This window comes from Anoplolepis gracilipes, chromosome 1 (assembly GCF_047496725.1).
Source record: "Anoplolepis gracilipes chromosome 1, ASM4749672v1, whole genome shotgun sequence".
In the NCBI taxonomy this organism is placed as follows: Eukaryota; Metazoa; Arthropoda; class Insecta; order Hymenoptera; family Formicidae; genus Anoplolepis; species Anoplolepis gracilipes.
The window spans coordinates 16,553,405-16,572,553 of NC_132970.1; the positions used below are offsets into that span (position 1 = coordinate 16,553,405).

At 31.8% G+C, this 19,149-nt stretch overlaps 2 protein-coding genes across 7 annotated transcripts; one reads left to right on the plus strand and one right to left on the minus strand.

The window, feature by feature from the left end:
* Window positions 1-80: 80 nt before the first annotated feature.
* On the minus strand, window positions 81-8,655 carry LOC140664487 (protein lin-54 homolog). Of its 6 annotated transcripts, none has more exons than XM_072889639.1 (12): window positions 8,418-8,655; window positions 6,615-7,009; window positions 6,219-6,539; window positions 5,856-6,095; window positions 5,575-5,781; window positions 4,936-5,055; window positions 4,712-4,846; window positions 4,184-4,441; window positions 3,379-3,569; window positions 1,987-2,230; window positions 1,451-1,647; window positions 81-825 (listed from the first exon to the last, which is right to left on the minus strand). In XM_072889639.1, exons 2-12 carry the CDS (start codon window positions 6,996-6,998, stop codon window positions 642-644), a joined length of 2,481 nt encoding a protein of 826 aa, XP_072745740.1. In that variant the 5' UTR covers window positions 6,999-7,009; window positions 8,418-8,655; the 3' UTR covers window positions 81-641. The 6 variants fall into 6 exon arrangements, with proteins under 6 accessions (XP_072745740.1, XP_072745766.1, XP_072745758.1 ...); XM_072889665.1 differs by having other exon boundaries at window positions 4,193-4,441; window positions 8,371-8,655; XM_072889657.1 differs by having other exon boundaries at window positions 3,379-3,566; window positions 8,371-8,655.
* A 966-nt stretch (window positions 8,656-9,621) lies between these two features.
* On the plus strand, window positions 9,622-18,606 carry Sf3b1 (splicing factor 3B subunit 1). Its single transcript, XM_072890331.1, has 18 exons — window positions 9,622-9,901; window positions 11,395-11,567; window positions 11,820-11,994; window positions 12,149-12,228; window positions 12,352-12,519; window positions 12,668-12,884; window positions 13,048-13,452; window positions 14,006-14,469; window positions 14,566-14,923; window positions 15,039-15,331; window positions 15,456-15,581; window positions 15,667-15,888; window positions 15,970-16,152; window positions 16,236-16,424; window positions 16,608-16,783; window positions 16,875-17,147; window positions 17,320-17,536; window positions 18,043-18,606. Exons 1-18 carry the CDS (start codon window positions 9,874-9,876, stop codon window positions 18,199-18,201), a joined length of 3,906 nt encoding a protein of 1,301 aa, XP_072746432.1. The 5' UTR covers window positions 9,622-9,873; the 3' UTR covers window positions 18,202-18,606.
* The last annotated feature ends 543 nt before the right edge of the window (window positions 18,607-19,149 follow it).

Consider the following 19,149-nt stretch of genomic DNA (forward strand, 5'->3'; position numbering starts at 1 on the left):
CCACAAAATGTTTTACCACCTCTCTCAGTATATATTTTTACGACACTGTGTGAACTTATTAAGCGCTAATGCTGATTACGCAATTGTACTACCAGGCGAATGATATCGCTTCTTTACAATATATGACTTATTATGTCTGAAAATGTTTCTAAGAAAAGAACTCTTGATTATTAGTTAATTGCAACTATTTTTTTCTCATTTAAGAATGGGAAAGAAATGCAATGTTGAAAAATTAAACTATAAATTTTTCATGTTATTTATAAATTTCACTTGAGCAGCACACAGATTAGCAAAAGCTTTAAAAAAAAACTCAAAAAATCAATTTTATAATATATATGTATATCCTTCCAATGAAAATTGAAGAAAGCGATTTTACTTATAGAGCTTACATTATTTTCAAAATGATTTATTATTTAAAAAAAGTTCACACATGGAGTTAGTTGTGAATTTTCCTTGAAAGATATTTAACAGATGATTTGAAGTTTGAAACGATTTTTCAAAGCTCTGCTTGGTGAAGACCAGTGCTCATATCTTGTAACGTCTTTGGTAGCAACACTCGTATTGTACTCTTTTTATTTCTAGCCAATTCCCATAAACAACAGCGAACGAAAATTACAATACAAATCACGCGAATACACCTGCTAGGTAGCTTCAGCTTTATGCGCTGATTCAATTATTTCCTTCAAACATCGTCCAAATTCCTCGATAATCAGACGCTGCGACGTCTCATCGTCAATCATATTACGTTCTGCTTCATCTGCTTGTGCCATTAAACATTGGCATGTTATTTCTACTACCTTCTCTGTCAAAAAGTTAAATGGTTGCCTGTAACAAGCAAGAAATATACATACATATAAAAAAAATACAAAGAAGAATTGTTAAACAAGTGTATGTTTTAATAAATTTTATTTTATTATTCGAATAATTTATTTATTCATTTCCTAACTGCTCACATATTGCAATCATAGTGGATAGTATCAGAAGCAAAAAAATCAAATAATTTTTCCTTAACACTACATATCGGAATTAATTTTTTTACTTTATCTTTTTATATTTTTTACTACTTTATTTACATTTTTTTAGTTGAAATTCGATTCTTTTGGAATAACAATATTAGTTTCAATTGACCAAAGATAAGATAGTAATAATAAATATTGACCAAACATTATAAGATCTGTTTTTATTGCAATAGAAATTATATGCAAAATTTATTTATTTATTAATGAATAAGGGAGAATCCACATCTTGGCAGAAAAGCAGAAGCTAATCAAAACCCGGGTTGGAAAACTTTTCCGTTGTACTGCTTACTTCCAGCACGAGTTCCGATTGGTTTCTGCTTTTCCACCAAGGTACATCTAATGGCCTAATAATTAATTCGACATATTTTGTTCAAATTTTTTAAAGTTATAAAATTTATAAAGAGATAGAGTCTCACACTCATAACACAAACCTTGTACCCGTATTGGATACTGCTGGAGGTCTAAAAGCCATTTCCGACAATTGTAGCTGTGCTTTGTTTAAACTAAGCTGAGTCGTTCTGACTTCGGTCGTTTCTGTTAGATCTTTCAAAGATTTTTTTTCCAATATTGGATCTTCGATATTGCGACAGCCTATACATTTACAATTACCAGAACATGGAATTTTTGCCTAAAAGCAAGAAAAAAATACAATTTGACTTTTTCTTATATATATGTATAAACAGATACAGAGTTACTCAAAACTATATTAAATATTATCATTGGTACTCTTATTAAATAAGCTAAATAATACTCTTATTGAATTACTGAGCATACATTATTTATACATTAATTTGAAAGAAAATGTAAAAATGTACTTAAAAAAATAAAATAAAATAAATAACTATGTATTTAACTATAAATTTTGTGATTAACTATGAATTTCGTCAAGCTATCTACATTGATAGATTAGAAAAAAAGGGTATAAACATATAATTGTTCAACAAATTGGACAATATGTTAAAAATACCTCATAACACTCGCAATAATTTTTAAGACAACCACTACGTTTGCAATTGCAGCCTTTGTTGTGTCTTCTTATATCGTCACCAGTCTCACGACCTTTACCAATTTTAGGGCGGAAAGCGTTAGGATTGCGTTCTAGGCAGGATTTAATCGCGCGCTGTCTCTCCTCCTCGTTACCAAGATTGTTTGAGCAATTGTTGCAGTTACACATGTGACAAAACTCGCCATTCGCAAAACAATCACAATAACTGCAACAGAGATTATTCGCGCCGATTTTACTCAAACATAAATTATATTTATGGGTTAAAAACATAAAGGGATTGCAATTAATTCTATTAAAAGTAATCTGGTAGATGTATTATTTTTCAATAATTTTGTAAGTATAATTACTTCATTTAATATTTTGTTTTAATTTTCCCATAAAGAATAATAATATATATTTAACGAATATTTTTTTAGAAAGATGCTTTAACCGTCATATATCATATACTGTCATATACTGATAACAAAAGAAAGTAATAAAATCCAAAGCCTACTATATAAAAGATATTTATGAATATAGCCAAGCAAAAAACCTGTTTAATAAAAAATTTATATACAACAAAAAATCATTTTCAACAAAAGTTATTGACTCAAAGGAGGATATACTGATAGATTAATTTGATCTTGGATAGTTTTCAAAATCATATAAAGATCATCTTCAATTTCTTTAAATTCACTCAAATTAAAAAAAAAAAAAATAAAAAAATCGATTGTAAAGAAAATCAATGACCTTTAAAATGATATACCACTTGACCTCTATTGCCATTTAAGATTTTTGAAGGGGTAGCTGCGGAGACGATGAAACCGTTGCATTTGTTGTATTTATACGTCCCCCTTGAAAACAAAATTAATGTCTTTCGCAAAAATTAATCGGTCAAAAAATAAACAGGGTAGAAGCTTTTCAAATGAATACCCTGTATATGTATGCACAATAGAAGTATAAATTCGAATATGCGACCACGCGCTGCAAGTAATGCTTATGCTTGGCGGTATTGTAACTTTTAAGCCTTATAATTTGAAAATACTTAATAAAAAAATATTTTATCATGTTTTAAAAAGTTCTCAAGGTAAGCTAAAAAGAAAATATAATGAAAAATGTGGATTTCTATTTAAGAAATTGAAGGTGACTTTTATGTGATCTTTAAAGGACTATCCAAATCAAACTAATGGCATCTTCTTTGAACTAAACAACTTTTGTTTGAAACGTTTTTCCATATCTTCTATATTTTTCGAGATATTTGCCTGGGAAAATTAAACCGTAAAAGAAATTAATCGATTTGAGAAAATATACAATTTTGATTTACATAAAATTTTAAACACTGTAGAAATTTTCATGCTCCAAGAAAATACTTACAGCTTAAGACATTGTGATTTAGTGCAATTGCATGGTTTTCTTGGCCTGATACCATTCGGCTCGACAGGATTGTAAGTCCCTCTTTGAGAATTCTTTCCATCAATCACGCACAAAGTCGCTGTAGAACTTTGTGAACTTCCTAGAAGACCAGGCGTCGCTTGGGACTTTAATTTTCCGTCATCTGTTGACTGCTTTGACAGAAGATAGAAATATATTTTGTACATACATAGATATGAACTTTTAGAAAATTTTATAATCAGAAAGATGTGTGCACACACATGAAATAATATAAATTTATAAATAATTAATGACAATTTTATTTAATTGCTAAACATTTTATCACTTACGAACAAAGACTTTATATTGACTGAATATTTCTAAAAACTTCTCTACAGTATTTGCTGAAAAACATTCTATAATTAAAAAAAATTATATTTAAAACTAAAATAATTTGCAATAAAATAATATTGAATTATTTATGTTTAAAGTTTTTAAAATTTTCTCACACAAAGTATCATCTGTGAGTTAGCTATATTTTGTATAAAGATAGAAAAATTGAATTAAAGATTTCTCTCTAATTTAGAATTTCTTATTTTACTTTTAAAATAGTACTATCAATTTCAATACTTGGATGTGATTATATAGAATTATTTGAACAAGTTTTATACAAATGTAATATCACAGAAGTTTTAATTAATGTATTTGGTATAAAAAAATAACTATTCCCTATTAAGTAGTGTTCGCAATAATTCCTTATCAGCATTCTCGTCTTACAAAAGCAAATTAAATAACAAAGAATACAAACGGTTTGAACCTGTTGCTGAATATATTGAGCAGGAAGAACAACAATGTTCCCAACGCTTGGATTAGTCGATAGAACTGCCTGTCCCGACGCTAATTGACTCAATGCTGATGCAGGAATTGCTACCGCATTCTTCGACTGATTGCCAACAGCTGCAGCAGCAGCAGCCGCAGGTATGAGCAATTTTTGACTACCACTTGTTAATGTTGCTTTCGGTGCGACGGTTCTTAAAGATTGATTGCCTGTATTTAACGGCACAACCTAGATAAAGATAGAAAAAAACCTTTTGCAATATACATTTTGAATACATCACATAGCACTTTACAATGCGTGTGTTATCTCATTTTAATATTAATTAGAATTTTTAAAATTTATTATACACCATGAAACATAAAACAAAAATAAAACATTCTTAGTTTTAAAGAAATTTGTTTCTTTTAAAAATGATACGGAAAATAAAAATGTATATACATAATGATTTTTTCTTCCAGTCTTTTCTGTTCAAAATTAATGTTGAGAGTTCTGGTATACCTTTACAATCTGCTGTTGACTTCCTACTTTCTGACTGATACCTACAGTCTGAAGAGTTGTAGCAGGTTTCGATTTGCTTACAGTAACGACATTGGTAGTTCCTGTTGAAGTACTGACTAATCTTACATATTGCACCTAAAAAGCAACGTAATATAAATATGTATGATGCACACTCATGTATAAAATCACTATGAATAAAATGAATAAAATGTAAAATAATATACTTGTTGTCTTCCAGGCATCTGAATTTGATGGACTTGATTTGATCCAGTTACAATGTTCTGGTTAGCAGGTATTCTAATTACTTGACCGCTTCCAAGTACAGTACCAGGTTTCAAAGAACTCTAAAAAAAAAATTTCTTCAGTATTATTGCGATGATATAAATAACAAAGTTTATAAATTAATAAGTTAAAATTATTGGTTGTTGCCAAAATTAAAATAATGATATTAATGAAAGGATAAATTTTGATTTGTTTTTTATAAAAATCCAAGTAAAATTATTAAGGCTAATATAAATTTTTTAGACACGGATATCCATGCTACAAATATTTTTACAGTATTGTTTAGCCTATTATTTAAAGCTTAGAGCTTCTTGCAGTTAATTAATAATACTTGACTAAAAAGGATCAAGATGAAAACTCTACTTCCATTTTATAGAGTATTATAATAGTATATGTATTTTAAGGATCTTGTAGTACAAATATCTACGATGTCTAACTCGTATCGCATATTGACAATAGTAATTATTTTAAATACGTTTAAGAAAAAAATACAATATCTATTTTTAATAAAATTATCTCCAAAGTAAGCATGAAGAACTGAAATTAAATATATTAATTATATTTCTAAATAATCTTTCAACCTGTCTGATGATGACTTTCTGCGGACTTTGCTGCACGGTTGACTTGGATGAAATAAATGTAGATTGTTGATTCGAGGATTTAGCCTGAATATTCGTGATTGGTGCAGGTAAAATTTTCGTTGGTATTGATTTTGCGGTGGTAGGTACTATAGTCACTTTTGATTGTTGTGATGTCGAGGACTGTAGCAGCTTATTCAGTATCATACCCTTTGAAAAGATAAACGTAAATATTTCTATATATATATAAAATAACATGTATAGCACAAAAATTTATAACACACCTGCTTCTGTGAGGATGATGGTAAAATATGTTGCACTTTATTGGTGGAAAGTATACCCATTTGTTGGGCCTGTGCTAACGTTATAGTTTTGGTTGGACTTGTTATACCATAACTAGAAGAGCTATTATTGAGGAATTTAATTCCTGAACTCGGCTGATTTTCACTTTGAGAACTCGTAATGAGAACTTGATGAGTACCGGGTTGTGGTTGATTTCCTGTCAATATCATCTTTGTATATATCTGCAAAATTTAACAAAAGATTTATCTTCAGATTTTACAAAAGATATTGGAAACATAATATCTATCTGAATCTAATACAATTTCTTTTATTTATAAAGATTATACAAATTCTACATATCTTACATTACGTCCTTGTTGTTGGACATTCTGTGTTGCTCGTTTCAGTGTTGGCTGTGTTATCTTAAGATTTTGCATATTACTAATCGTGATGTTTCCTGAAGCACTGGTTGTCGCGATAGACTTAGCACTCTGAGTCGACCTTAATTGAACAACGCTTCCATCTGCGGATTTTCCGGTTATGAGAGTCTGAGCTAAGGACTGCAACTGTTCTGCCGAAGCTGTTGGTGGATGTGATATCTTCAATATCTGGCTGGTGCCTTGTCCGCTCGCAGGCGACACTATCATAATTGATTGGCTCTGTGTAGCTTGGACATTCGGTTTTACCTGAAGATAAGCTAACATAAGTAAAGCGTACGTCGTACTCATCTAGTAATACACTACGATGGCGAAAGTAATTACCTGGACGGCCGACGCGGGCACTCTTTGCAGAGTAGGCTTCGTTTGAAACACGATATTCTGGTTGCTCTGATTGGCCGTCGTGTAAATGTGTTCGGCCTGCACTTGCTCGGAGATTTCAGTCATCTCCACATCAGGTACTATCGTTTCAGTCTCAACGTTTCGCTCGATTACTATCCGGTCGTCGGCCGCTGTCATAACTTCTTCCGCGTTCATGCATTCGAGTTCCGCTTGAATATTTGCGAAGGCATCGAAATCATTCGATGTATACTGCTCGCTGTTGTGGGACAAGCTTAGTGCACTGAGATCATTATCTCCTAGTGTACGTGAATCCAAGGCTAAAGGCTCCACCAAGGCCCTTGCATTCTGCCCTTTATTAGTGGACATGACGATGACCCCTGATTAAAATAATGAAAAAATTAAAAATAGTTCAAGTCAAATTTGGAAAATTTTACTTAATAACACTAATTTTTTACTTGCGTCTTACAAAAATCATTGCAAATTATGGAAAACGCTATATATATAATATATATTAAATTAAACAAGTTAGTTTAATAATACAAAAGACATTTCAACAAATTAAAATTATTCTTTTCCTAGCAAAATTTTAATCAACTAAATGACATTCAACAAAGTTGGATACATAGAATATGAATTAGAATAATAAATTTATTTCTCTCTAATTTTAAATATATATTATTGAAGTATTTTATAATATATTGAAAATAAAGTGGTATTAATGCGCAAAAATGATCACTCTTTTACAATAAATACAATAAATACAATAAAATTAAAAAAATAATAAAAATTCTTTTATTATTATAAAATAATGCAAATGTAAAAAATACTGAATAGTACTACAAAAAATATAATTAAGTTATAATTAAAAAGTAATCTCTCTGTGTGTACGCATACACATCTATACACAACTATAACAGCACAAATGATTTGATATAAAATTAAAATATTTATTTATTCTTTACACAGAACTTTTTCTTTATAAATAAATATTTAACGTAAATATTGAAAACATATATATAATCAATATAAGTAGTTAAGTATATAAACGTTACTAGTGCACACAATCTCCATCGATAGTTCAAATCATTTACATTTCAATTCTTTCAACGCGGCTTTTGTTGAAACAATTTTTAATTATGAATTTAGAGAGAAAAAAAACGCACTTAAACCTCGACAGTCATATTTCAAAAAATCGCGGGAACAGACCGTTTGTCAATCTCGCTCGCTCGACAAGTGAGGCCCGAGGGGATGAGGTAGATTCGAACGACAGATTCGAATACGCCAAAAAAGACGACGTTTCGAAGCGCGAAGTCCCGCTGGAACATCAGCGCCATTTATAAGGCGGAACGCGCCATTTTTGCGGAGCGAATTTTCAAGCGCACTCGCGTGAATTCAACCATCGCGGATGTCAACTCGAGTAGCGCGAGCGAGAAATCGAGCCCCGACGCGGGTCCACGTCCAAGGACGGGCTCGGGAACGGTCCGGGGAGATCGGCGAGGGCGCGAAGCTGGAATAACAAACGCGAGACATAACCTCAAATCTCAAAGTTCGAGTTGAGAGAGAGAGAGAGATCGAGCGAATCGTCGCGCGGCAACTGGCCCCGTACGGAGGTCAGCGTACGGTCCGCGGAAAAAAAAATCCGCGGCCCGATCCCCACGTATGACCGGGTCCGGCGGGCCGACCGGGAGGAGAACCGTGGGTAGAGTCTCGTATTATTCGGCTGATCTGGCGTACGTACCTGCGCGTTCCTTCGATACCTCGAATTGTTCAAAATCACGCGCTCACCATTGCTGGCCCACAGTGCACCGCTGTCGCGTCTGAAAATTCCTCCGAGGAACACGACGAGCCTCCCACCGTGCGCAAGACGACGCGCGAGAGGGGGGATTCGCGTTAATCGAATGACGATACGGGTGTATTGTCGCGAACCTGACGCGATTTGTTGACGCACTTTGCAGATCGCGAGAGTGACATTTCTCGCGCTTACGCGGGCGAAGATTGAACGAGTCGGAGATTGAGCCCGACAATAAGATAGGAAACTCCTTTCGTGCTCTCGATGGATTACCGTGGCGCTATCCAGCGGAGAAACGGAAAACGAAAAGTCAGAATGACGTCATGCATGGGCGCTCCGTTTAAATCCTCAAATTCTATTATTATATTATTAGAGTATTAAAACATAAAAAATAGAAATTAATTTGTAGGTACATGTACTTTATACATATAGTCTTGAGGTAAATTTTCACGAGCCGCTGGAACTGATTATCTCAATTCGAATTTAAATAACTCAATCGAGATACATTTTATAAAGGAAAATTTTCACGAACCGCTGAAACCGATTCTTTGAGCGACAAAAAAAGATCACGTAACCAGAAATGACAAATTGATATCTTTTTTTTTAGTCACGTGATCCTTTTTGTTGCTCAAACAATCGGTTTCAGCGGTTCGTGAAAATTTTCCTTTATAAAATGTATCTCGATTGAGTTATTTAAATTCGAATTGAGATATTGTAGAAGTTAGAGTGTGTGCTTGGAAATTATTTCTTCTATATTTCTTATTTTCTATTCTTCATCTTATTTAATTGAATTATTTAGTTAAAAAAAAGATTAGCGCAATTAGAATAATTGAAAATTAAATATTAAGAGTAAAAATTAATATTGTTAAGACACTCAATAATAATATTTGCAAATGCATTATAAAATGTTTTAAATAGATTATAAATATATATTTAAATTTATAGATTTACATTGGAATTTATTCCATCATAAATATACATAAAATTTATCCGTCGACGTCGGAAATCAACTGCGCATTTATTTACTTGTGTTTTCTTGTTGGAAAGCTCCCAAGTTGTCGAAGATGCTGATTGGCTGACGAATAGAGAGTTTCTAGAGGTTTCATCAAAATTCTCTATCCGATAGCCAATCGTTTGACAAACATGTATCGTCGGATTATTCTCAGCATTCTAGACAACTCTATGTAGGAAAAGTCTATGGTAATTCACTGTTGCCAAAAAGCCGATAAGCTCTCTTCTAACCGCTAAGGTCCGTGCCAGTATGCGTGTAGTTTAATTGCAGATTGAATAATTCAATGTTTTGCTAAACTCTCGACGTATCAAGGTATATTCTCGTCGTATTTGAGTAATTTCCCGTCATCTTACGCCTTCCTCATTGAGGAAGGCGATTCAACAGAGAAGAAGAAAAAAAGAAGAGAAGTTGTGTTCGCCGCTGCCAGCTTTTTCTTCACAATGGACTCCATTCCGAGGACGCATAAAGGTTTACACCTACCTACTACACATTTTCTCTCATCACTTTCTTCTAATCATTAATACACATTCGTAAATACAATTGACAAATATATAAATATGTATATGTTATGGCCAAGCCCGAAGCGCGGGTGTTGCTAATATATTGACTGGTCAATGTTGCGGAATAACAAAGTATACATTGGTCGAAGACCGAAATAGGTTTAGATTTCGGCTTTTGACTGATGTGTTTTTAATCAATCCTAGAAGTGACTAACGTGACGGGTGAGAAAGTTGAAAACTAAAAAAACACATCAAACTTTTTAGTCAATCCTAGGTGTGGATGAATTCAGACTTTAACTGTCAAAAAATAAAACTAAGATTCTAAACTAATGTTTTTATTATTAATATATATACAACATGGTTTTTTAATTTACTTTTGTTATTCTTTATTCTTATGTTTAAAATTTAGCTTTAGTAAAATATTAAATACAACCTCTTAATAAAAATCTTAGAAAGTATCTATTAATGTTAAATACTGTATCTATTTAACTAAATTAAGTACTTCTAAAATAATATAAAACAAACAGCTAATAATATAAAAGAGACATACTTTTCATAAATATTTAATTTAGACAGGTCAAAAACATGCGCTTGCAAAGCAGATATCAAAACTTAGACAGCCTCATTTTAATCACAGGATTGACTAGTCAAAGTTCGATGTGTATTTTTAGTTTCTAACTTTGACTTGTCACTTGTCACATTAGTCATTCCTAGGATTATGGCTGAATTAAAATGCTTGGTTGCTCTGTACATTGACCAGTCAATCCTATGAGCCTTACAGACTTTGGCCATAAAATATATATATGTATAAAATAATAATAGTTTAACCTTTATTATTTATCAATGTACTTTATTTTATGCAAAATCATTATATATAGAATGTTTCAGATTTATATGGAACTTCAAGGGATAATAGGTTTCACCGAGAGAATCAATTTTTATTAAGAATCTTGTGTCCTCTGACATATTTTAAGAAGCTATGTGTTTCTGTTCGGACCGTCTGTAAAATGGTGACAATCATGTGACAACATTGCACATGACATCTGACAATACTAATCCTTTAATTTTTTTTTATTTTATTTGAAAGATGTGAATTGTTGTTGTCAGATATCAAGCACAACTGTTTATTTCACATGGTCCAAACAAGAATAAGTCCTTAAGGACATAAGAAGACATGGGAAAAAAATGCATTCTCTTGATAAAATCTATTTCCAGAAGTTTGTCCCTTAAGTTAAATATCTAGAATTCTGAAATGTATATAACTAATGTTTGTCAATCAAGATAATTAATGTTAGAATTAATGTGTTAAATTTAGAATATCTCTTTTAATCAGATATCTCATAAATATCAAATATCAGTAATAAATATACTTTTTTCCTTTCAGTTCTGTTATTTATAATTAGTTATATACATATCGTGCGTACGTCTGAATTCTTATACAATTACATATATATATTGCAGATATTGAAGCACAAATAAGAGAGATACAATCGAAAAAGAAGGAGCTTTTAAATACAGCATCAGAGAAAGAACAGGTTGCTTTGGGAAAGACTGGTTTTTATGATCAAGATATTTATGATGATAATAAGTTTGATGGCTATGTTACATCAATTGCAACCAATGATGAAATTGAGGTATTATTGACTCAAATATTATAATATTATATATTTTTTAATACTTATAAGTCTAATATCAAAAAACCTACTTATTAACATTTTTACATTTTATTATATTTTTATATATATATTTTTTTTAAATAAAGATTATTAAAAAGTAAGAATTAAATATTAGATCAGAAAAATATAGTTTGTATAAAGTAATTTTTCTAATTAGAAAAATATGATAAAAATCTCGAGACTGATACAAATTTGTTTTGTATGAAACAGGACTATGATCCATTTGCGGACAAACGACTACCCACCGTAGCTGATAGAGAGGAGAAAGATTATGATCCGTTTGCGGATAGACGCCGACCTACCATAGCTGACAGGGAGGATGAGTATAGACAAAAAAGACGTAGAATGATTATCTCCCCTGAACGTGTTGATCCGTTTGCTGAAGGTTGGTAATAATTTTTCTTATAATTTGGACTGATTAAACAGTGAGAAAATATTAAATAATTCTAAATTATTTTGACAATTATATGTTGTTATTTAACAAATCCAAATCAAATTAATTATCATTGATATTATATTATGATTTTTTTTAATTTCAGGTGGCAAGACACCTGACATTGGTTCTAGAACATACACTGAAATTATGCGAGAACAAATGCTCAAAGGCGAAGAGACAGAGGTATGTTAAAGTTTAAATATTTTCTGCATACATAATACATGTACAAAGAAAGAAAACATAAAAAATATTTAAAAAATATAATTGATAAAATTTTCATGTCCACATTTTTATATTTTCTTCTAGCTGAGAAAAAGATTAATAGAAAAGGCTAAGGATGGCACTCTGAAAGCCAATGGCGAACCTAAACCAGCTCCCAAAAAGAGAGGCCGTTGGGATCAGACAGATGATACTCCAGTACAGAAAAAGTTATCTGGTACTTCAGCAACACCCACATCTTGGGATAATGCAGATGTATGTTATCTTTATGTTATTATAATTCTTTCTTTCAAATCTTTTAAATGCAATATGAAAAAAAATCTACTTAAACTTGATTGATTTAAATCAGTAATCTAAATCTTTTTCTTTCTACTTATTATAATTTTTTATTTTATGATTGTAGGTAACACCAGCTGCCGTCAGATGGGATGAAACTCCAGGCCATGGTAAAGGAGCAGAAACTCCTGGAGCTACTCCAGGAGTTAGTACAAGGATGTGGGACGCCACGCCTGCGCACGCGACACCAGGAGCTGCGACTCCAGGAAGAGAGACACCTTCTCACGAAAAAGCTGTAACGAGTCGAAGGAATCGTTGGGATGAAACTCCGAAAACTGAAAGAGGTTGTTACTTTATTGTAAATTATTATTAATATTAATTGTGGTTTGTACAAATAATTAATTATTGATTAATTATATATGTATGTATTTGTTATATTTCTATTAAGTAATGAATTAAGTAATAATTCTATTAAGTTTATATGATTGTTTAAATCTTATATTGTAGAAACTCCCGGACATAACAGCGGTTGGGCAGAGACTCCAAAAACTGATCGTGTTGCTGGGGATTTAATACAAGAAACTCCAACACCTTCGGCGAGCAAGCGAAGAAGTCGATGGGACGAGACGCCATCGAACCAAACACCAGGCTCGATGACTCCGCAAACCCCGGCAACACCTCTCACTACGCCCCATCAGACAACGATATTGACCCCAAGTGCTACCACACCGACGGGACCCAAGGCAATGGGTTTGGCTACTCCAACTCCAGGACATTTGATGTCCATGACGCCTGAACAACTGCAGGCTTATCGTTGGGAACGGGAAATAGATGAGCGAAATAGACCTTTGTCAGATGATGAATTAGATGCACTGTTTCCTCCTGGATACAAGATCTTGCAACCTCCAGCAGGTAAAATATACAGGATACGATAACAGGATTAACATTTCCATTTTAACATATATATTATTGTTTGACATTTTAAAAATATAAATGCAACTAAATAGCAGATTATCTTGTTTATATTTAGTTCTATTATAAAATTAGAAGAGAGAGATAACTTAATTGGCATTTTAAAGATCTAAAGAAGAAAAATAAAATGTAAAACACAAATATTAGATATACTAAATATACTAATAAAAAATACTAGATATTATTAAGTTCAATATTAAAAGAACAAATAAGTTCAATATGAATTACTGTATTATATTTTTTCTTTTTCTATCAAACAGATTTTCAACTGCTATTAAATAAGCTCGATTTTGTGTAAAGAATACACGTTAATTAAAAATATAGATTATATATGAGCATTAGCCCTTTGAAATTAAAAAAGAAAAATATGTATATAAAAGTTTCTAGAAATTATTTTAAAATAAAAAAATGTAGAAAATTTGTATATTTTAACATTTTATATTTGATTTAGATATTTTATATGCATAAGTATTACATGTATTTTTTCTTTCAGGATATATACCTATTCGTACACCTGCTAGGAAGCTCACAGCAACCCCCACGCCCATTGCTGGTACACCTCAAGGTTTCTTTATTCAAACGGAAGACAGAAGTGCAAAGTATGTAGATAATCAACCCAAGGGTAATCTACCATTTATGAAACCGGAGGATGCACAATACTTTGATAAGCTGCTAGTTGATGTAGATGAAGAAACGTTGAGTCCTGAAGAGCAAAAAGAAAGAAAAATTATGAAATTGCTTTTGAAAATTAAAAACGGAACTCCACCGATGCGTAAGGCCGCATTGCGACAAATTACCGACAAAGCGAGAGAATTTGGCGCCGGACCACTCTTCAATCAAATTCTTCCTCTTCTCATGTCACCGACCCTTGAGGATCAGGAACGTCATCTCTTGGTCAAAGTTATCGACCGCATTCTGTATAAACTCGATGATTTAGTACGGCCATATGTGCACAAGGTAATTATTTGTTTTTAAACTGTTTATTTGTTTTATGTGAATTAATTACTTATTTGTTTTATTTTGTTTAATTGTTACTGTATTATCAATGTTTAGATTTTGGTCGTCATCGAGCCTCTATTGATCGACGAGGATTATTATGCTCGTGTCGAAGGCAGAGAAATTATTTCTAATTTGGCAAAAGCTGCAGGGCTAGCTACAATGATCTCAACAATGAGACCAGATATCGATAATATCGACGAATACGTTCGTAATACAACAGCGAGGGCATTTGCTGTTGTCGCATCTGCTCTTGGAATCCCTTCACTTCTCCCCTTCTTAAAAGCTGTTTGTCGCAGCAAGAAATCCTGGCAAGCGCGACACACTGGTATCAAGATCGTGCAACAAATAGCTATCCTGATGGGCTGCGCCATTTTACCGCACTTGAAGAGTTTGGTGGAAATTATAGAACATGGTATATAAATAAGTTAATAGTTATACAGTTTCATCACTAAACCTTTTCTAGTCTAATCTTTTTTTTTAAATTACATATATTTAAAAAAAAATAATTACAACACGAAATATTACAGGTTTAGTGGACGAACAGCAAAAAGTACGAACAATTACTGCATTGGCCATTGCCGCGCTGGCTGAAGCAGCGACACCATACGGTATTGAAAGTTTTGACTCTGTATTAAAACCACTTTGGAAAGGTATTCGTACGCATAGAGGAAAAGGGTTAGCAGCGTTCCTAAAAGCTATTGGATATCTTATCCCTCTCATGGATGCGGAGTATGCGAATTATTATACTAGGGAAGTAATGTTAATTCTTATACGTGAATTCCAGTCTCCTGATGAGGAAATGAAGAAAATTGTGTTAAAGGTAAGAGAATTATTTTATTTAATTTTATGTAAGCAGTTAGTATCATACATAAGTTTATATTTTATTAATTAATTACATTGTATTTTTATATATGCTTACAATATATTATATATGTTTACAATAGGTAGTCAAACAATGTTGTGCAACAGATGGTGTAGAAGCTCAATATATAAAAGATGAAATTCTGCCTCATTTTTTTAAACACTTTTGGAATCATCGCATGGCACTGGATCGTAGAAATTATAGACAGGTAAAATGAACAAATTATTGAGAAAGTTTTCTAGTTTTAGAGAGAAATTAATGAAGTTTTAATAACAAAACAAATAAAATTATAGCTCGTTGATACAACAGTAGAAATAGCCAACAAAGTAGGCGCATCAGAAATTATTAATAGAGTAGTGGACGATTTGAAAGATGAAAATGAGCAATACAGAAAGATGGTGATGGAGACAATTGAGAAGATAATGGGCAACTTAGGAGCTGCGGATGTAGATTCTCGTCTAGAAGAGCAGCTCATTGATGGAATTTTATACGCTTTTCAGGAGCAAACGACTGAGGTTTGTGAATCTGATATTTCAAAACTATATAACTATATTTAAAAAAAAAAATAGATAATTTAACAAGTTATATTTGTATAGGACGTTGTTATGCTGAACGGTTTTGGTACAATCGTAAACACATTGGGTAAACGAGTGAAGGCGTACCTTCCACAAATTTGTGGTACGATATTGTGGAGATTGAATAACAAATCTGCAAAAGTTAGACAACAAGCTGCAGATCTTATTTCGCGTATTGCAGTGGTTATGAAGACCTGTCAAGAGGTAAGAAATGTTTAGCGAACAATATTTTTTAACTTTGCCATTTATTAAGTTTAGAATGAACGTAATATGTGCGATATTTTTAGGAAAAACTTATGGGACATCTGGGAGTCGTTTTGTATGAGTATTTAGGCGAGGAATATCCAGAAGTTTTGGGTAGTATTTTAGGAGCATTGAAAGCCATTGTTAATGTCATAGGAATGACGAAGATGACACCACCTATCAAGGATTTGTTACCAAGGCTTACACCCATCCTGAAAAACAGACATGAAAAGGTAAAACTTATCTTGTTAGTTATCTTGGGCTATTTACTATTTACTACAGTTTCCTATAAAACTGTATTGTTGGATAAAATAAATTTTTATTAAAATGTTATAAAAAAATTGATTGTATCATGAATATGCATATGATATGTTTTTACTGATCTTTGCTGAGTTTAATATACTATTTTGCTGCAGGTACAAGAAAACTGTATTGATCTCGTGGGCAGAATCGCAGATCGAGGTCCTGAGTATGTTTCCGCTCGAGAATGGATGAGAATATGCTTCGAATTATTGGAATTACTGAAAGCGCATAAAAAAGCTATCAGAAGAGCGACAGTCAACACTTTTGGTTATATCGCGAAAGCTATTGGGTAATTAAAAATAATTTAAAACGCTGTTTATATAAACGTTTATACAATGTATAATATATATTTATATAATGTTTCTTTTTTTTCCGAATAGGCCGCACGATGTCTTGGCGACACTTCTAAACAATTTGAAAGTACAGGAACGTCAGAACCGTGTTTGTACTACAGTTGCTATTGCCATAGTTGCTGAAACTTGTAGTCCTTTCACAGTATTACCAGCATTAATGAACGAGTATAGAGTACCTGAGTTAAACGTACAGAACGGTGTATTGAAATCTTTGTCGTTCTTATTCGAATATATTGGCGAGATGGGTAAAGATTACATTTATGCTGTTAGTCCATTGCTAGAAGATGCTCTTATGGACAGGTAAGAAAAGATGCCTAAATAATATTAATTTTTATTACTTATAATTTATTCTTTTATCAAGTTTTTTAAATAAATTAAATAAATTTTAAATAATTTTTTAAAATAAATACTTGCTTAAAGCTGGGTTTAATTTTGTAAATTATTTCTGATCATTCTCACTTATGATTTCCAGGGACTTGGTACACAGACAAACAGCTTGTGCTGCCATTAAGCATATGGCATTAGGCGTTTACGGATTTGGATGCGAAGATGCATTAATACATTTACTGAATCACGTATGGCCCAACGTTTTCGAGACTTCACCGCATTTGGTCCAAGCGTTTATGGATGCTGTGGATGGATTACGCGTTGCACTTGGACCTATCAAAATTTTACAATATACATTACAAGTACGTTACTATATAATCGCATGCTCATGTATTTATAATATACAGAGTGTCCTAGAATTCGCGGACACGGAATGGATAGCATGATTGTCCGTGCCAAAAGAAGCAATTTTTGTCCTCAGCAAAAATGTCAAAGCATCGATAATTTTCCAGTTATAAGCAATTGAAAAAGACGGGCTTTTCGCAAATCAAATTTTATAGAATTAAAAGATTAACACAATTATATTCTTTAGTTAATTTTAGGTAGAGTTTGCTTTACTAAAATTTTTATTTAAGACTTAGTTACAGAGGTATATAATAGCAAAATTTGGAAACTAGCAAAAAATGATGAATTTTTCTCGACATTTATGCTGAGAAAAAAAGTTGCTTCTTTTGGCACAATTACACTGTGCATTCCGTGTCCGCGAATTCTGGGGCACCCTGTATATTAATAATTTTTTACTTTGGCAAATATTTGACAACATTTGCCATAACATTATTTATAAACGTTACATTGCTTTTTGTTACAGGGTTTATTCCATCCAGCCCGCAAAGTGCGTGATGTCTACTGGAAGATTTACAATTCTCTTTACATTGGCGGACAGGATGCTCTCGTAGCTGGTTATCCTCGTATCATGAATGATCCAAAGAACCAATACATAAGATATGAATTAGATTATGTATTATAATAAACAAAATTTATATAGTTGCGAGAAACAATGATTACAGAATAATTTACGTATATGATTACTCCCGCATAATAAGAGTAATCTTTTCGAGGACAGATTTGAAAGTTTATTCTAAACTAAAATTAAAGCCTCATGCCGTATAGAGAGTTTCTCATTCCAGGATATTGAATTGTATTTAGTTAATAAATTAGGTGCATTTTTGATTAAATATTGACGGGTTAAATTATATTTGACATGGATAAAACATTTTATTATTGATGCTGCAGATGAACATTTGATAATTCTCTGTTATGTAAATATGTATGTCTGAATGTATTAAGTTGGTATCTCTTTTTTTGTATTTCCTTTTCTTGGTAAAATAGAAGTTGTTGGCTATAAATGGCGCAAAATTATAAAGAAATTTTTTTTTTAGTTTTTATATTTTTTTGTCTATATTTAGGCATTAAATCTCTTTTTACTCCTAAAGAATCTTTGACATTTTTCCGTTAAAACTCAAAATTAGAAACTAAAATAGAAATACTCTGTGCTTCTCTAATTGATGGCATTTTACTTTTTGTTTATGTTGTTAAGTCTTCAATTTTTATCTATAATATATTATTTTTTTTAAGAAAAAGTAGTGCATCTTTTGATTTAGACATGTTCATTGTGTGATCTATATGATTGTTATTTATCTTAGCACAATGATAATTTTATATTTTTATTCACACAAACAGCATAAATGTTGTTTACTTTTAATAAAATAATTACAGTTCGATATTTATATCAATGTAAATATTACAAAATAAACTTCATTCGTAATATTGAAAATTAATTCTATATGTTTAATAATATCTATTAATACATCTATTTTAATAATGTTTCTTAAAATAGTTTTGTTGTTTAGAAAATATTTATATTATGATTGTATTTATCAAAAATATATACTTCTAATCTAAATATTATTTTACA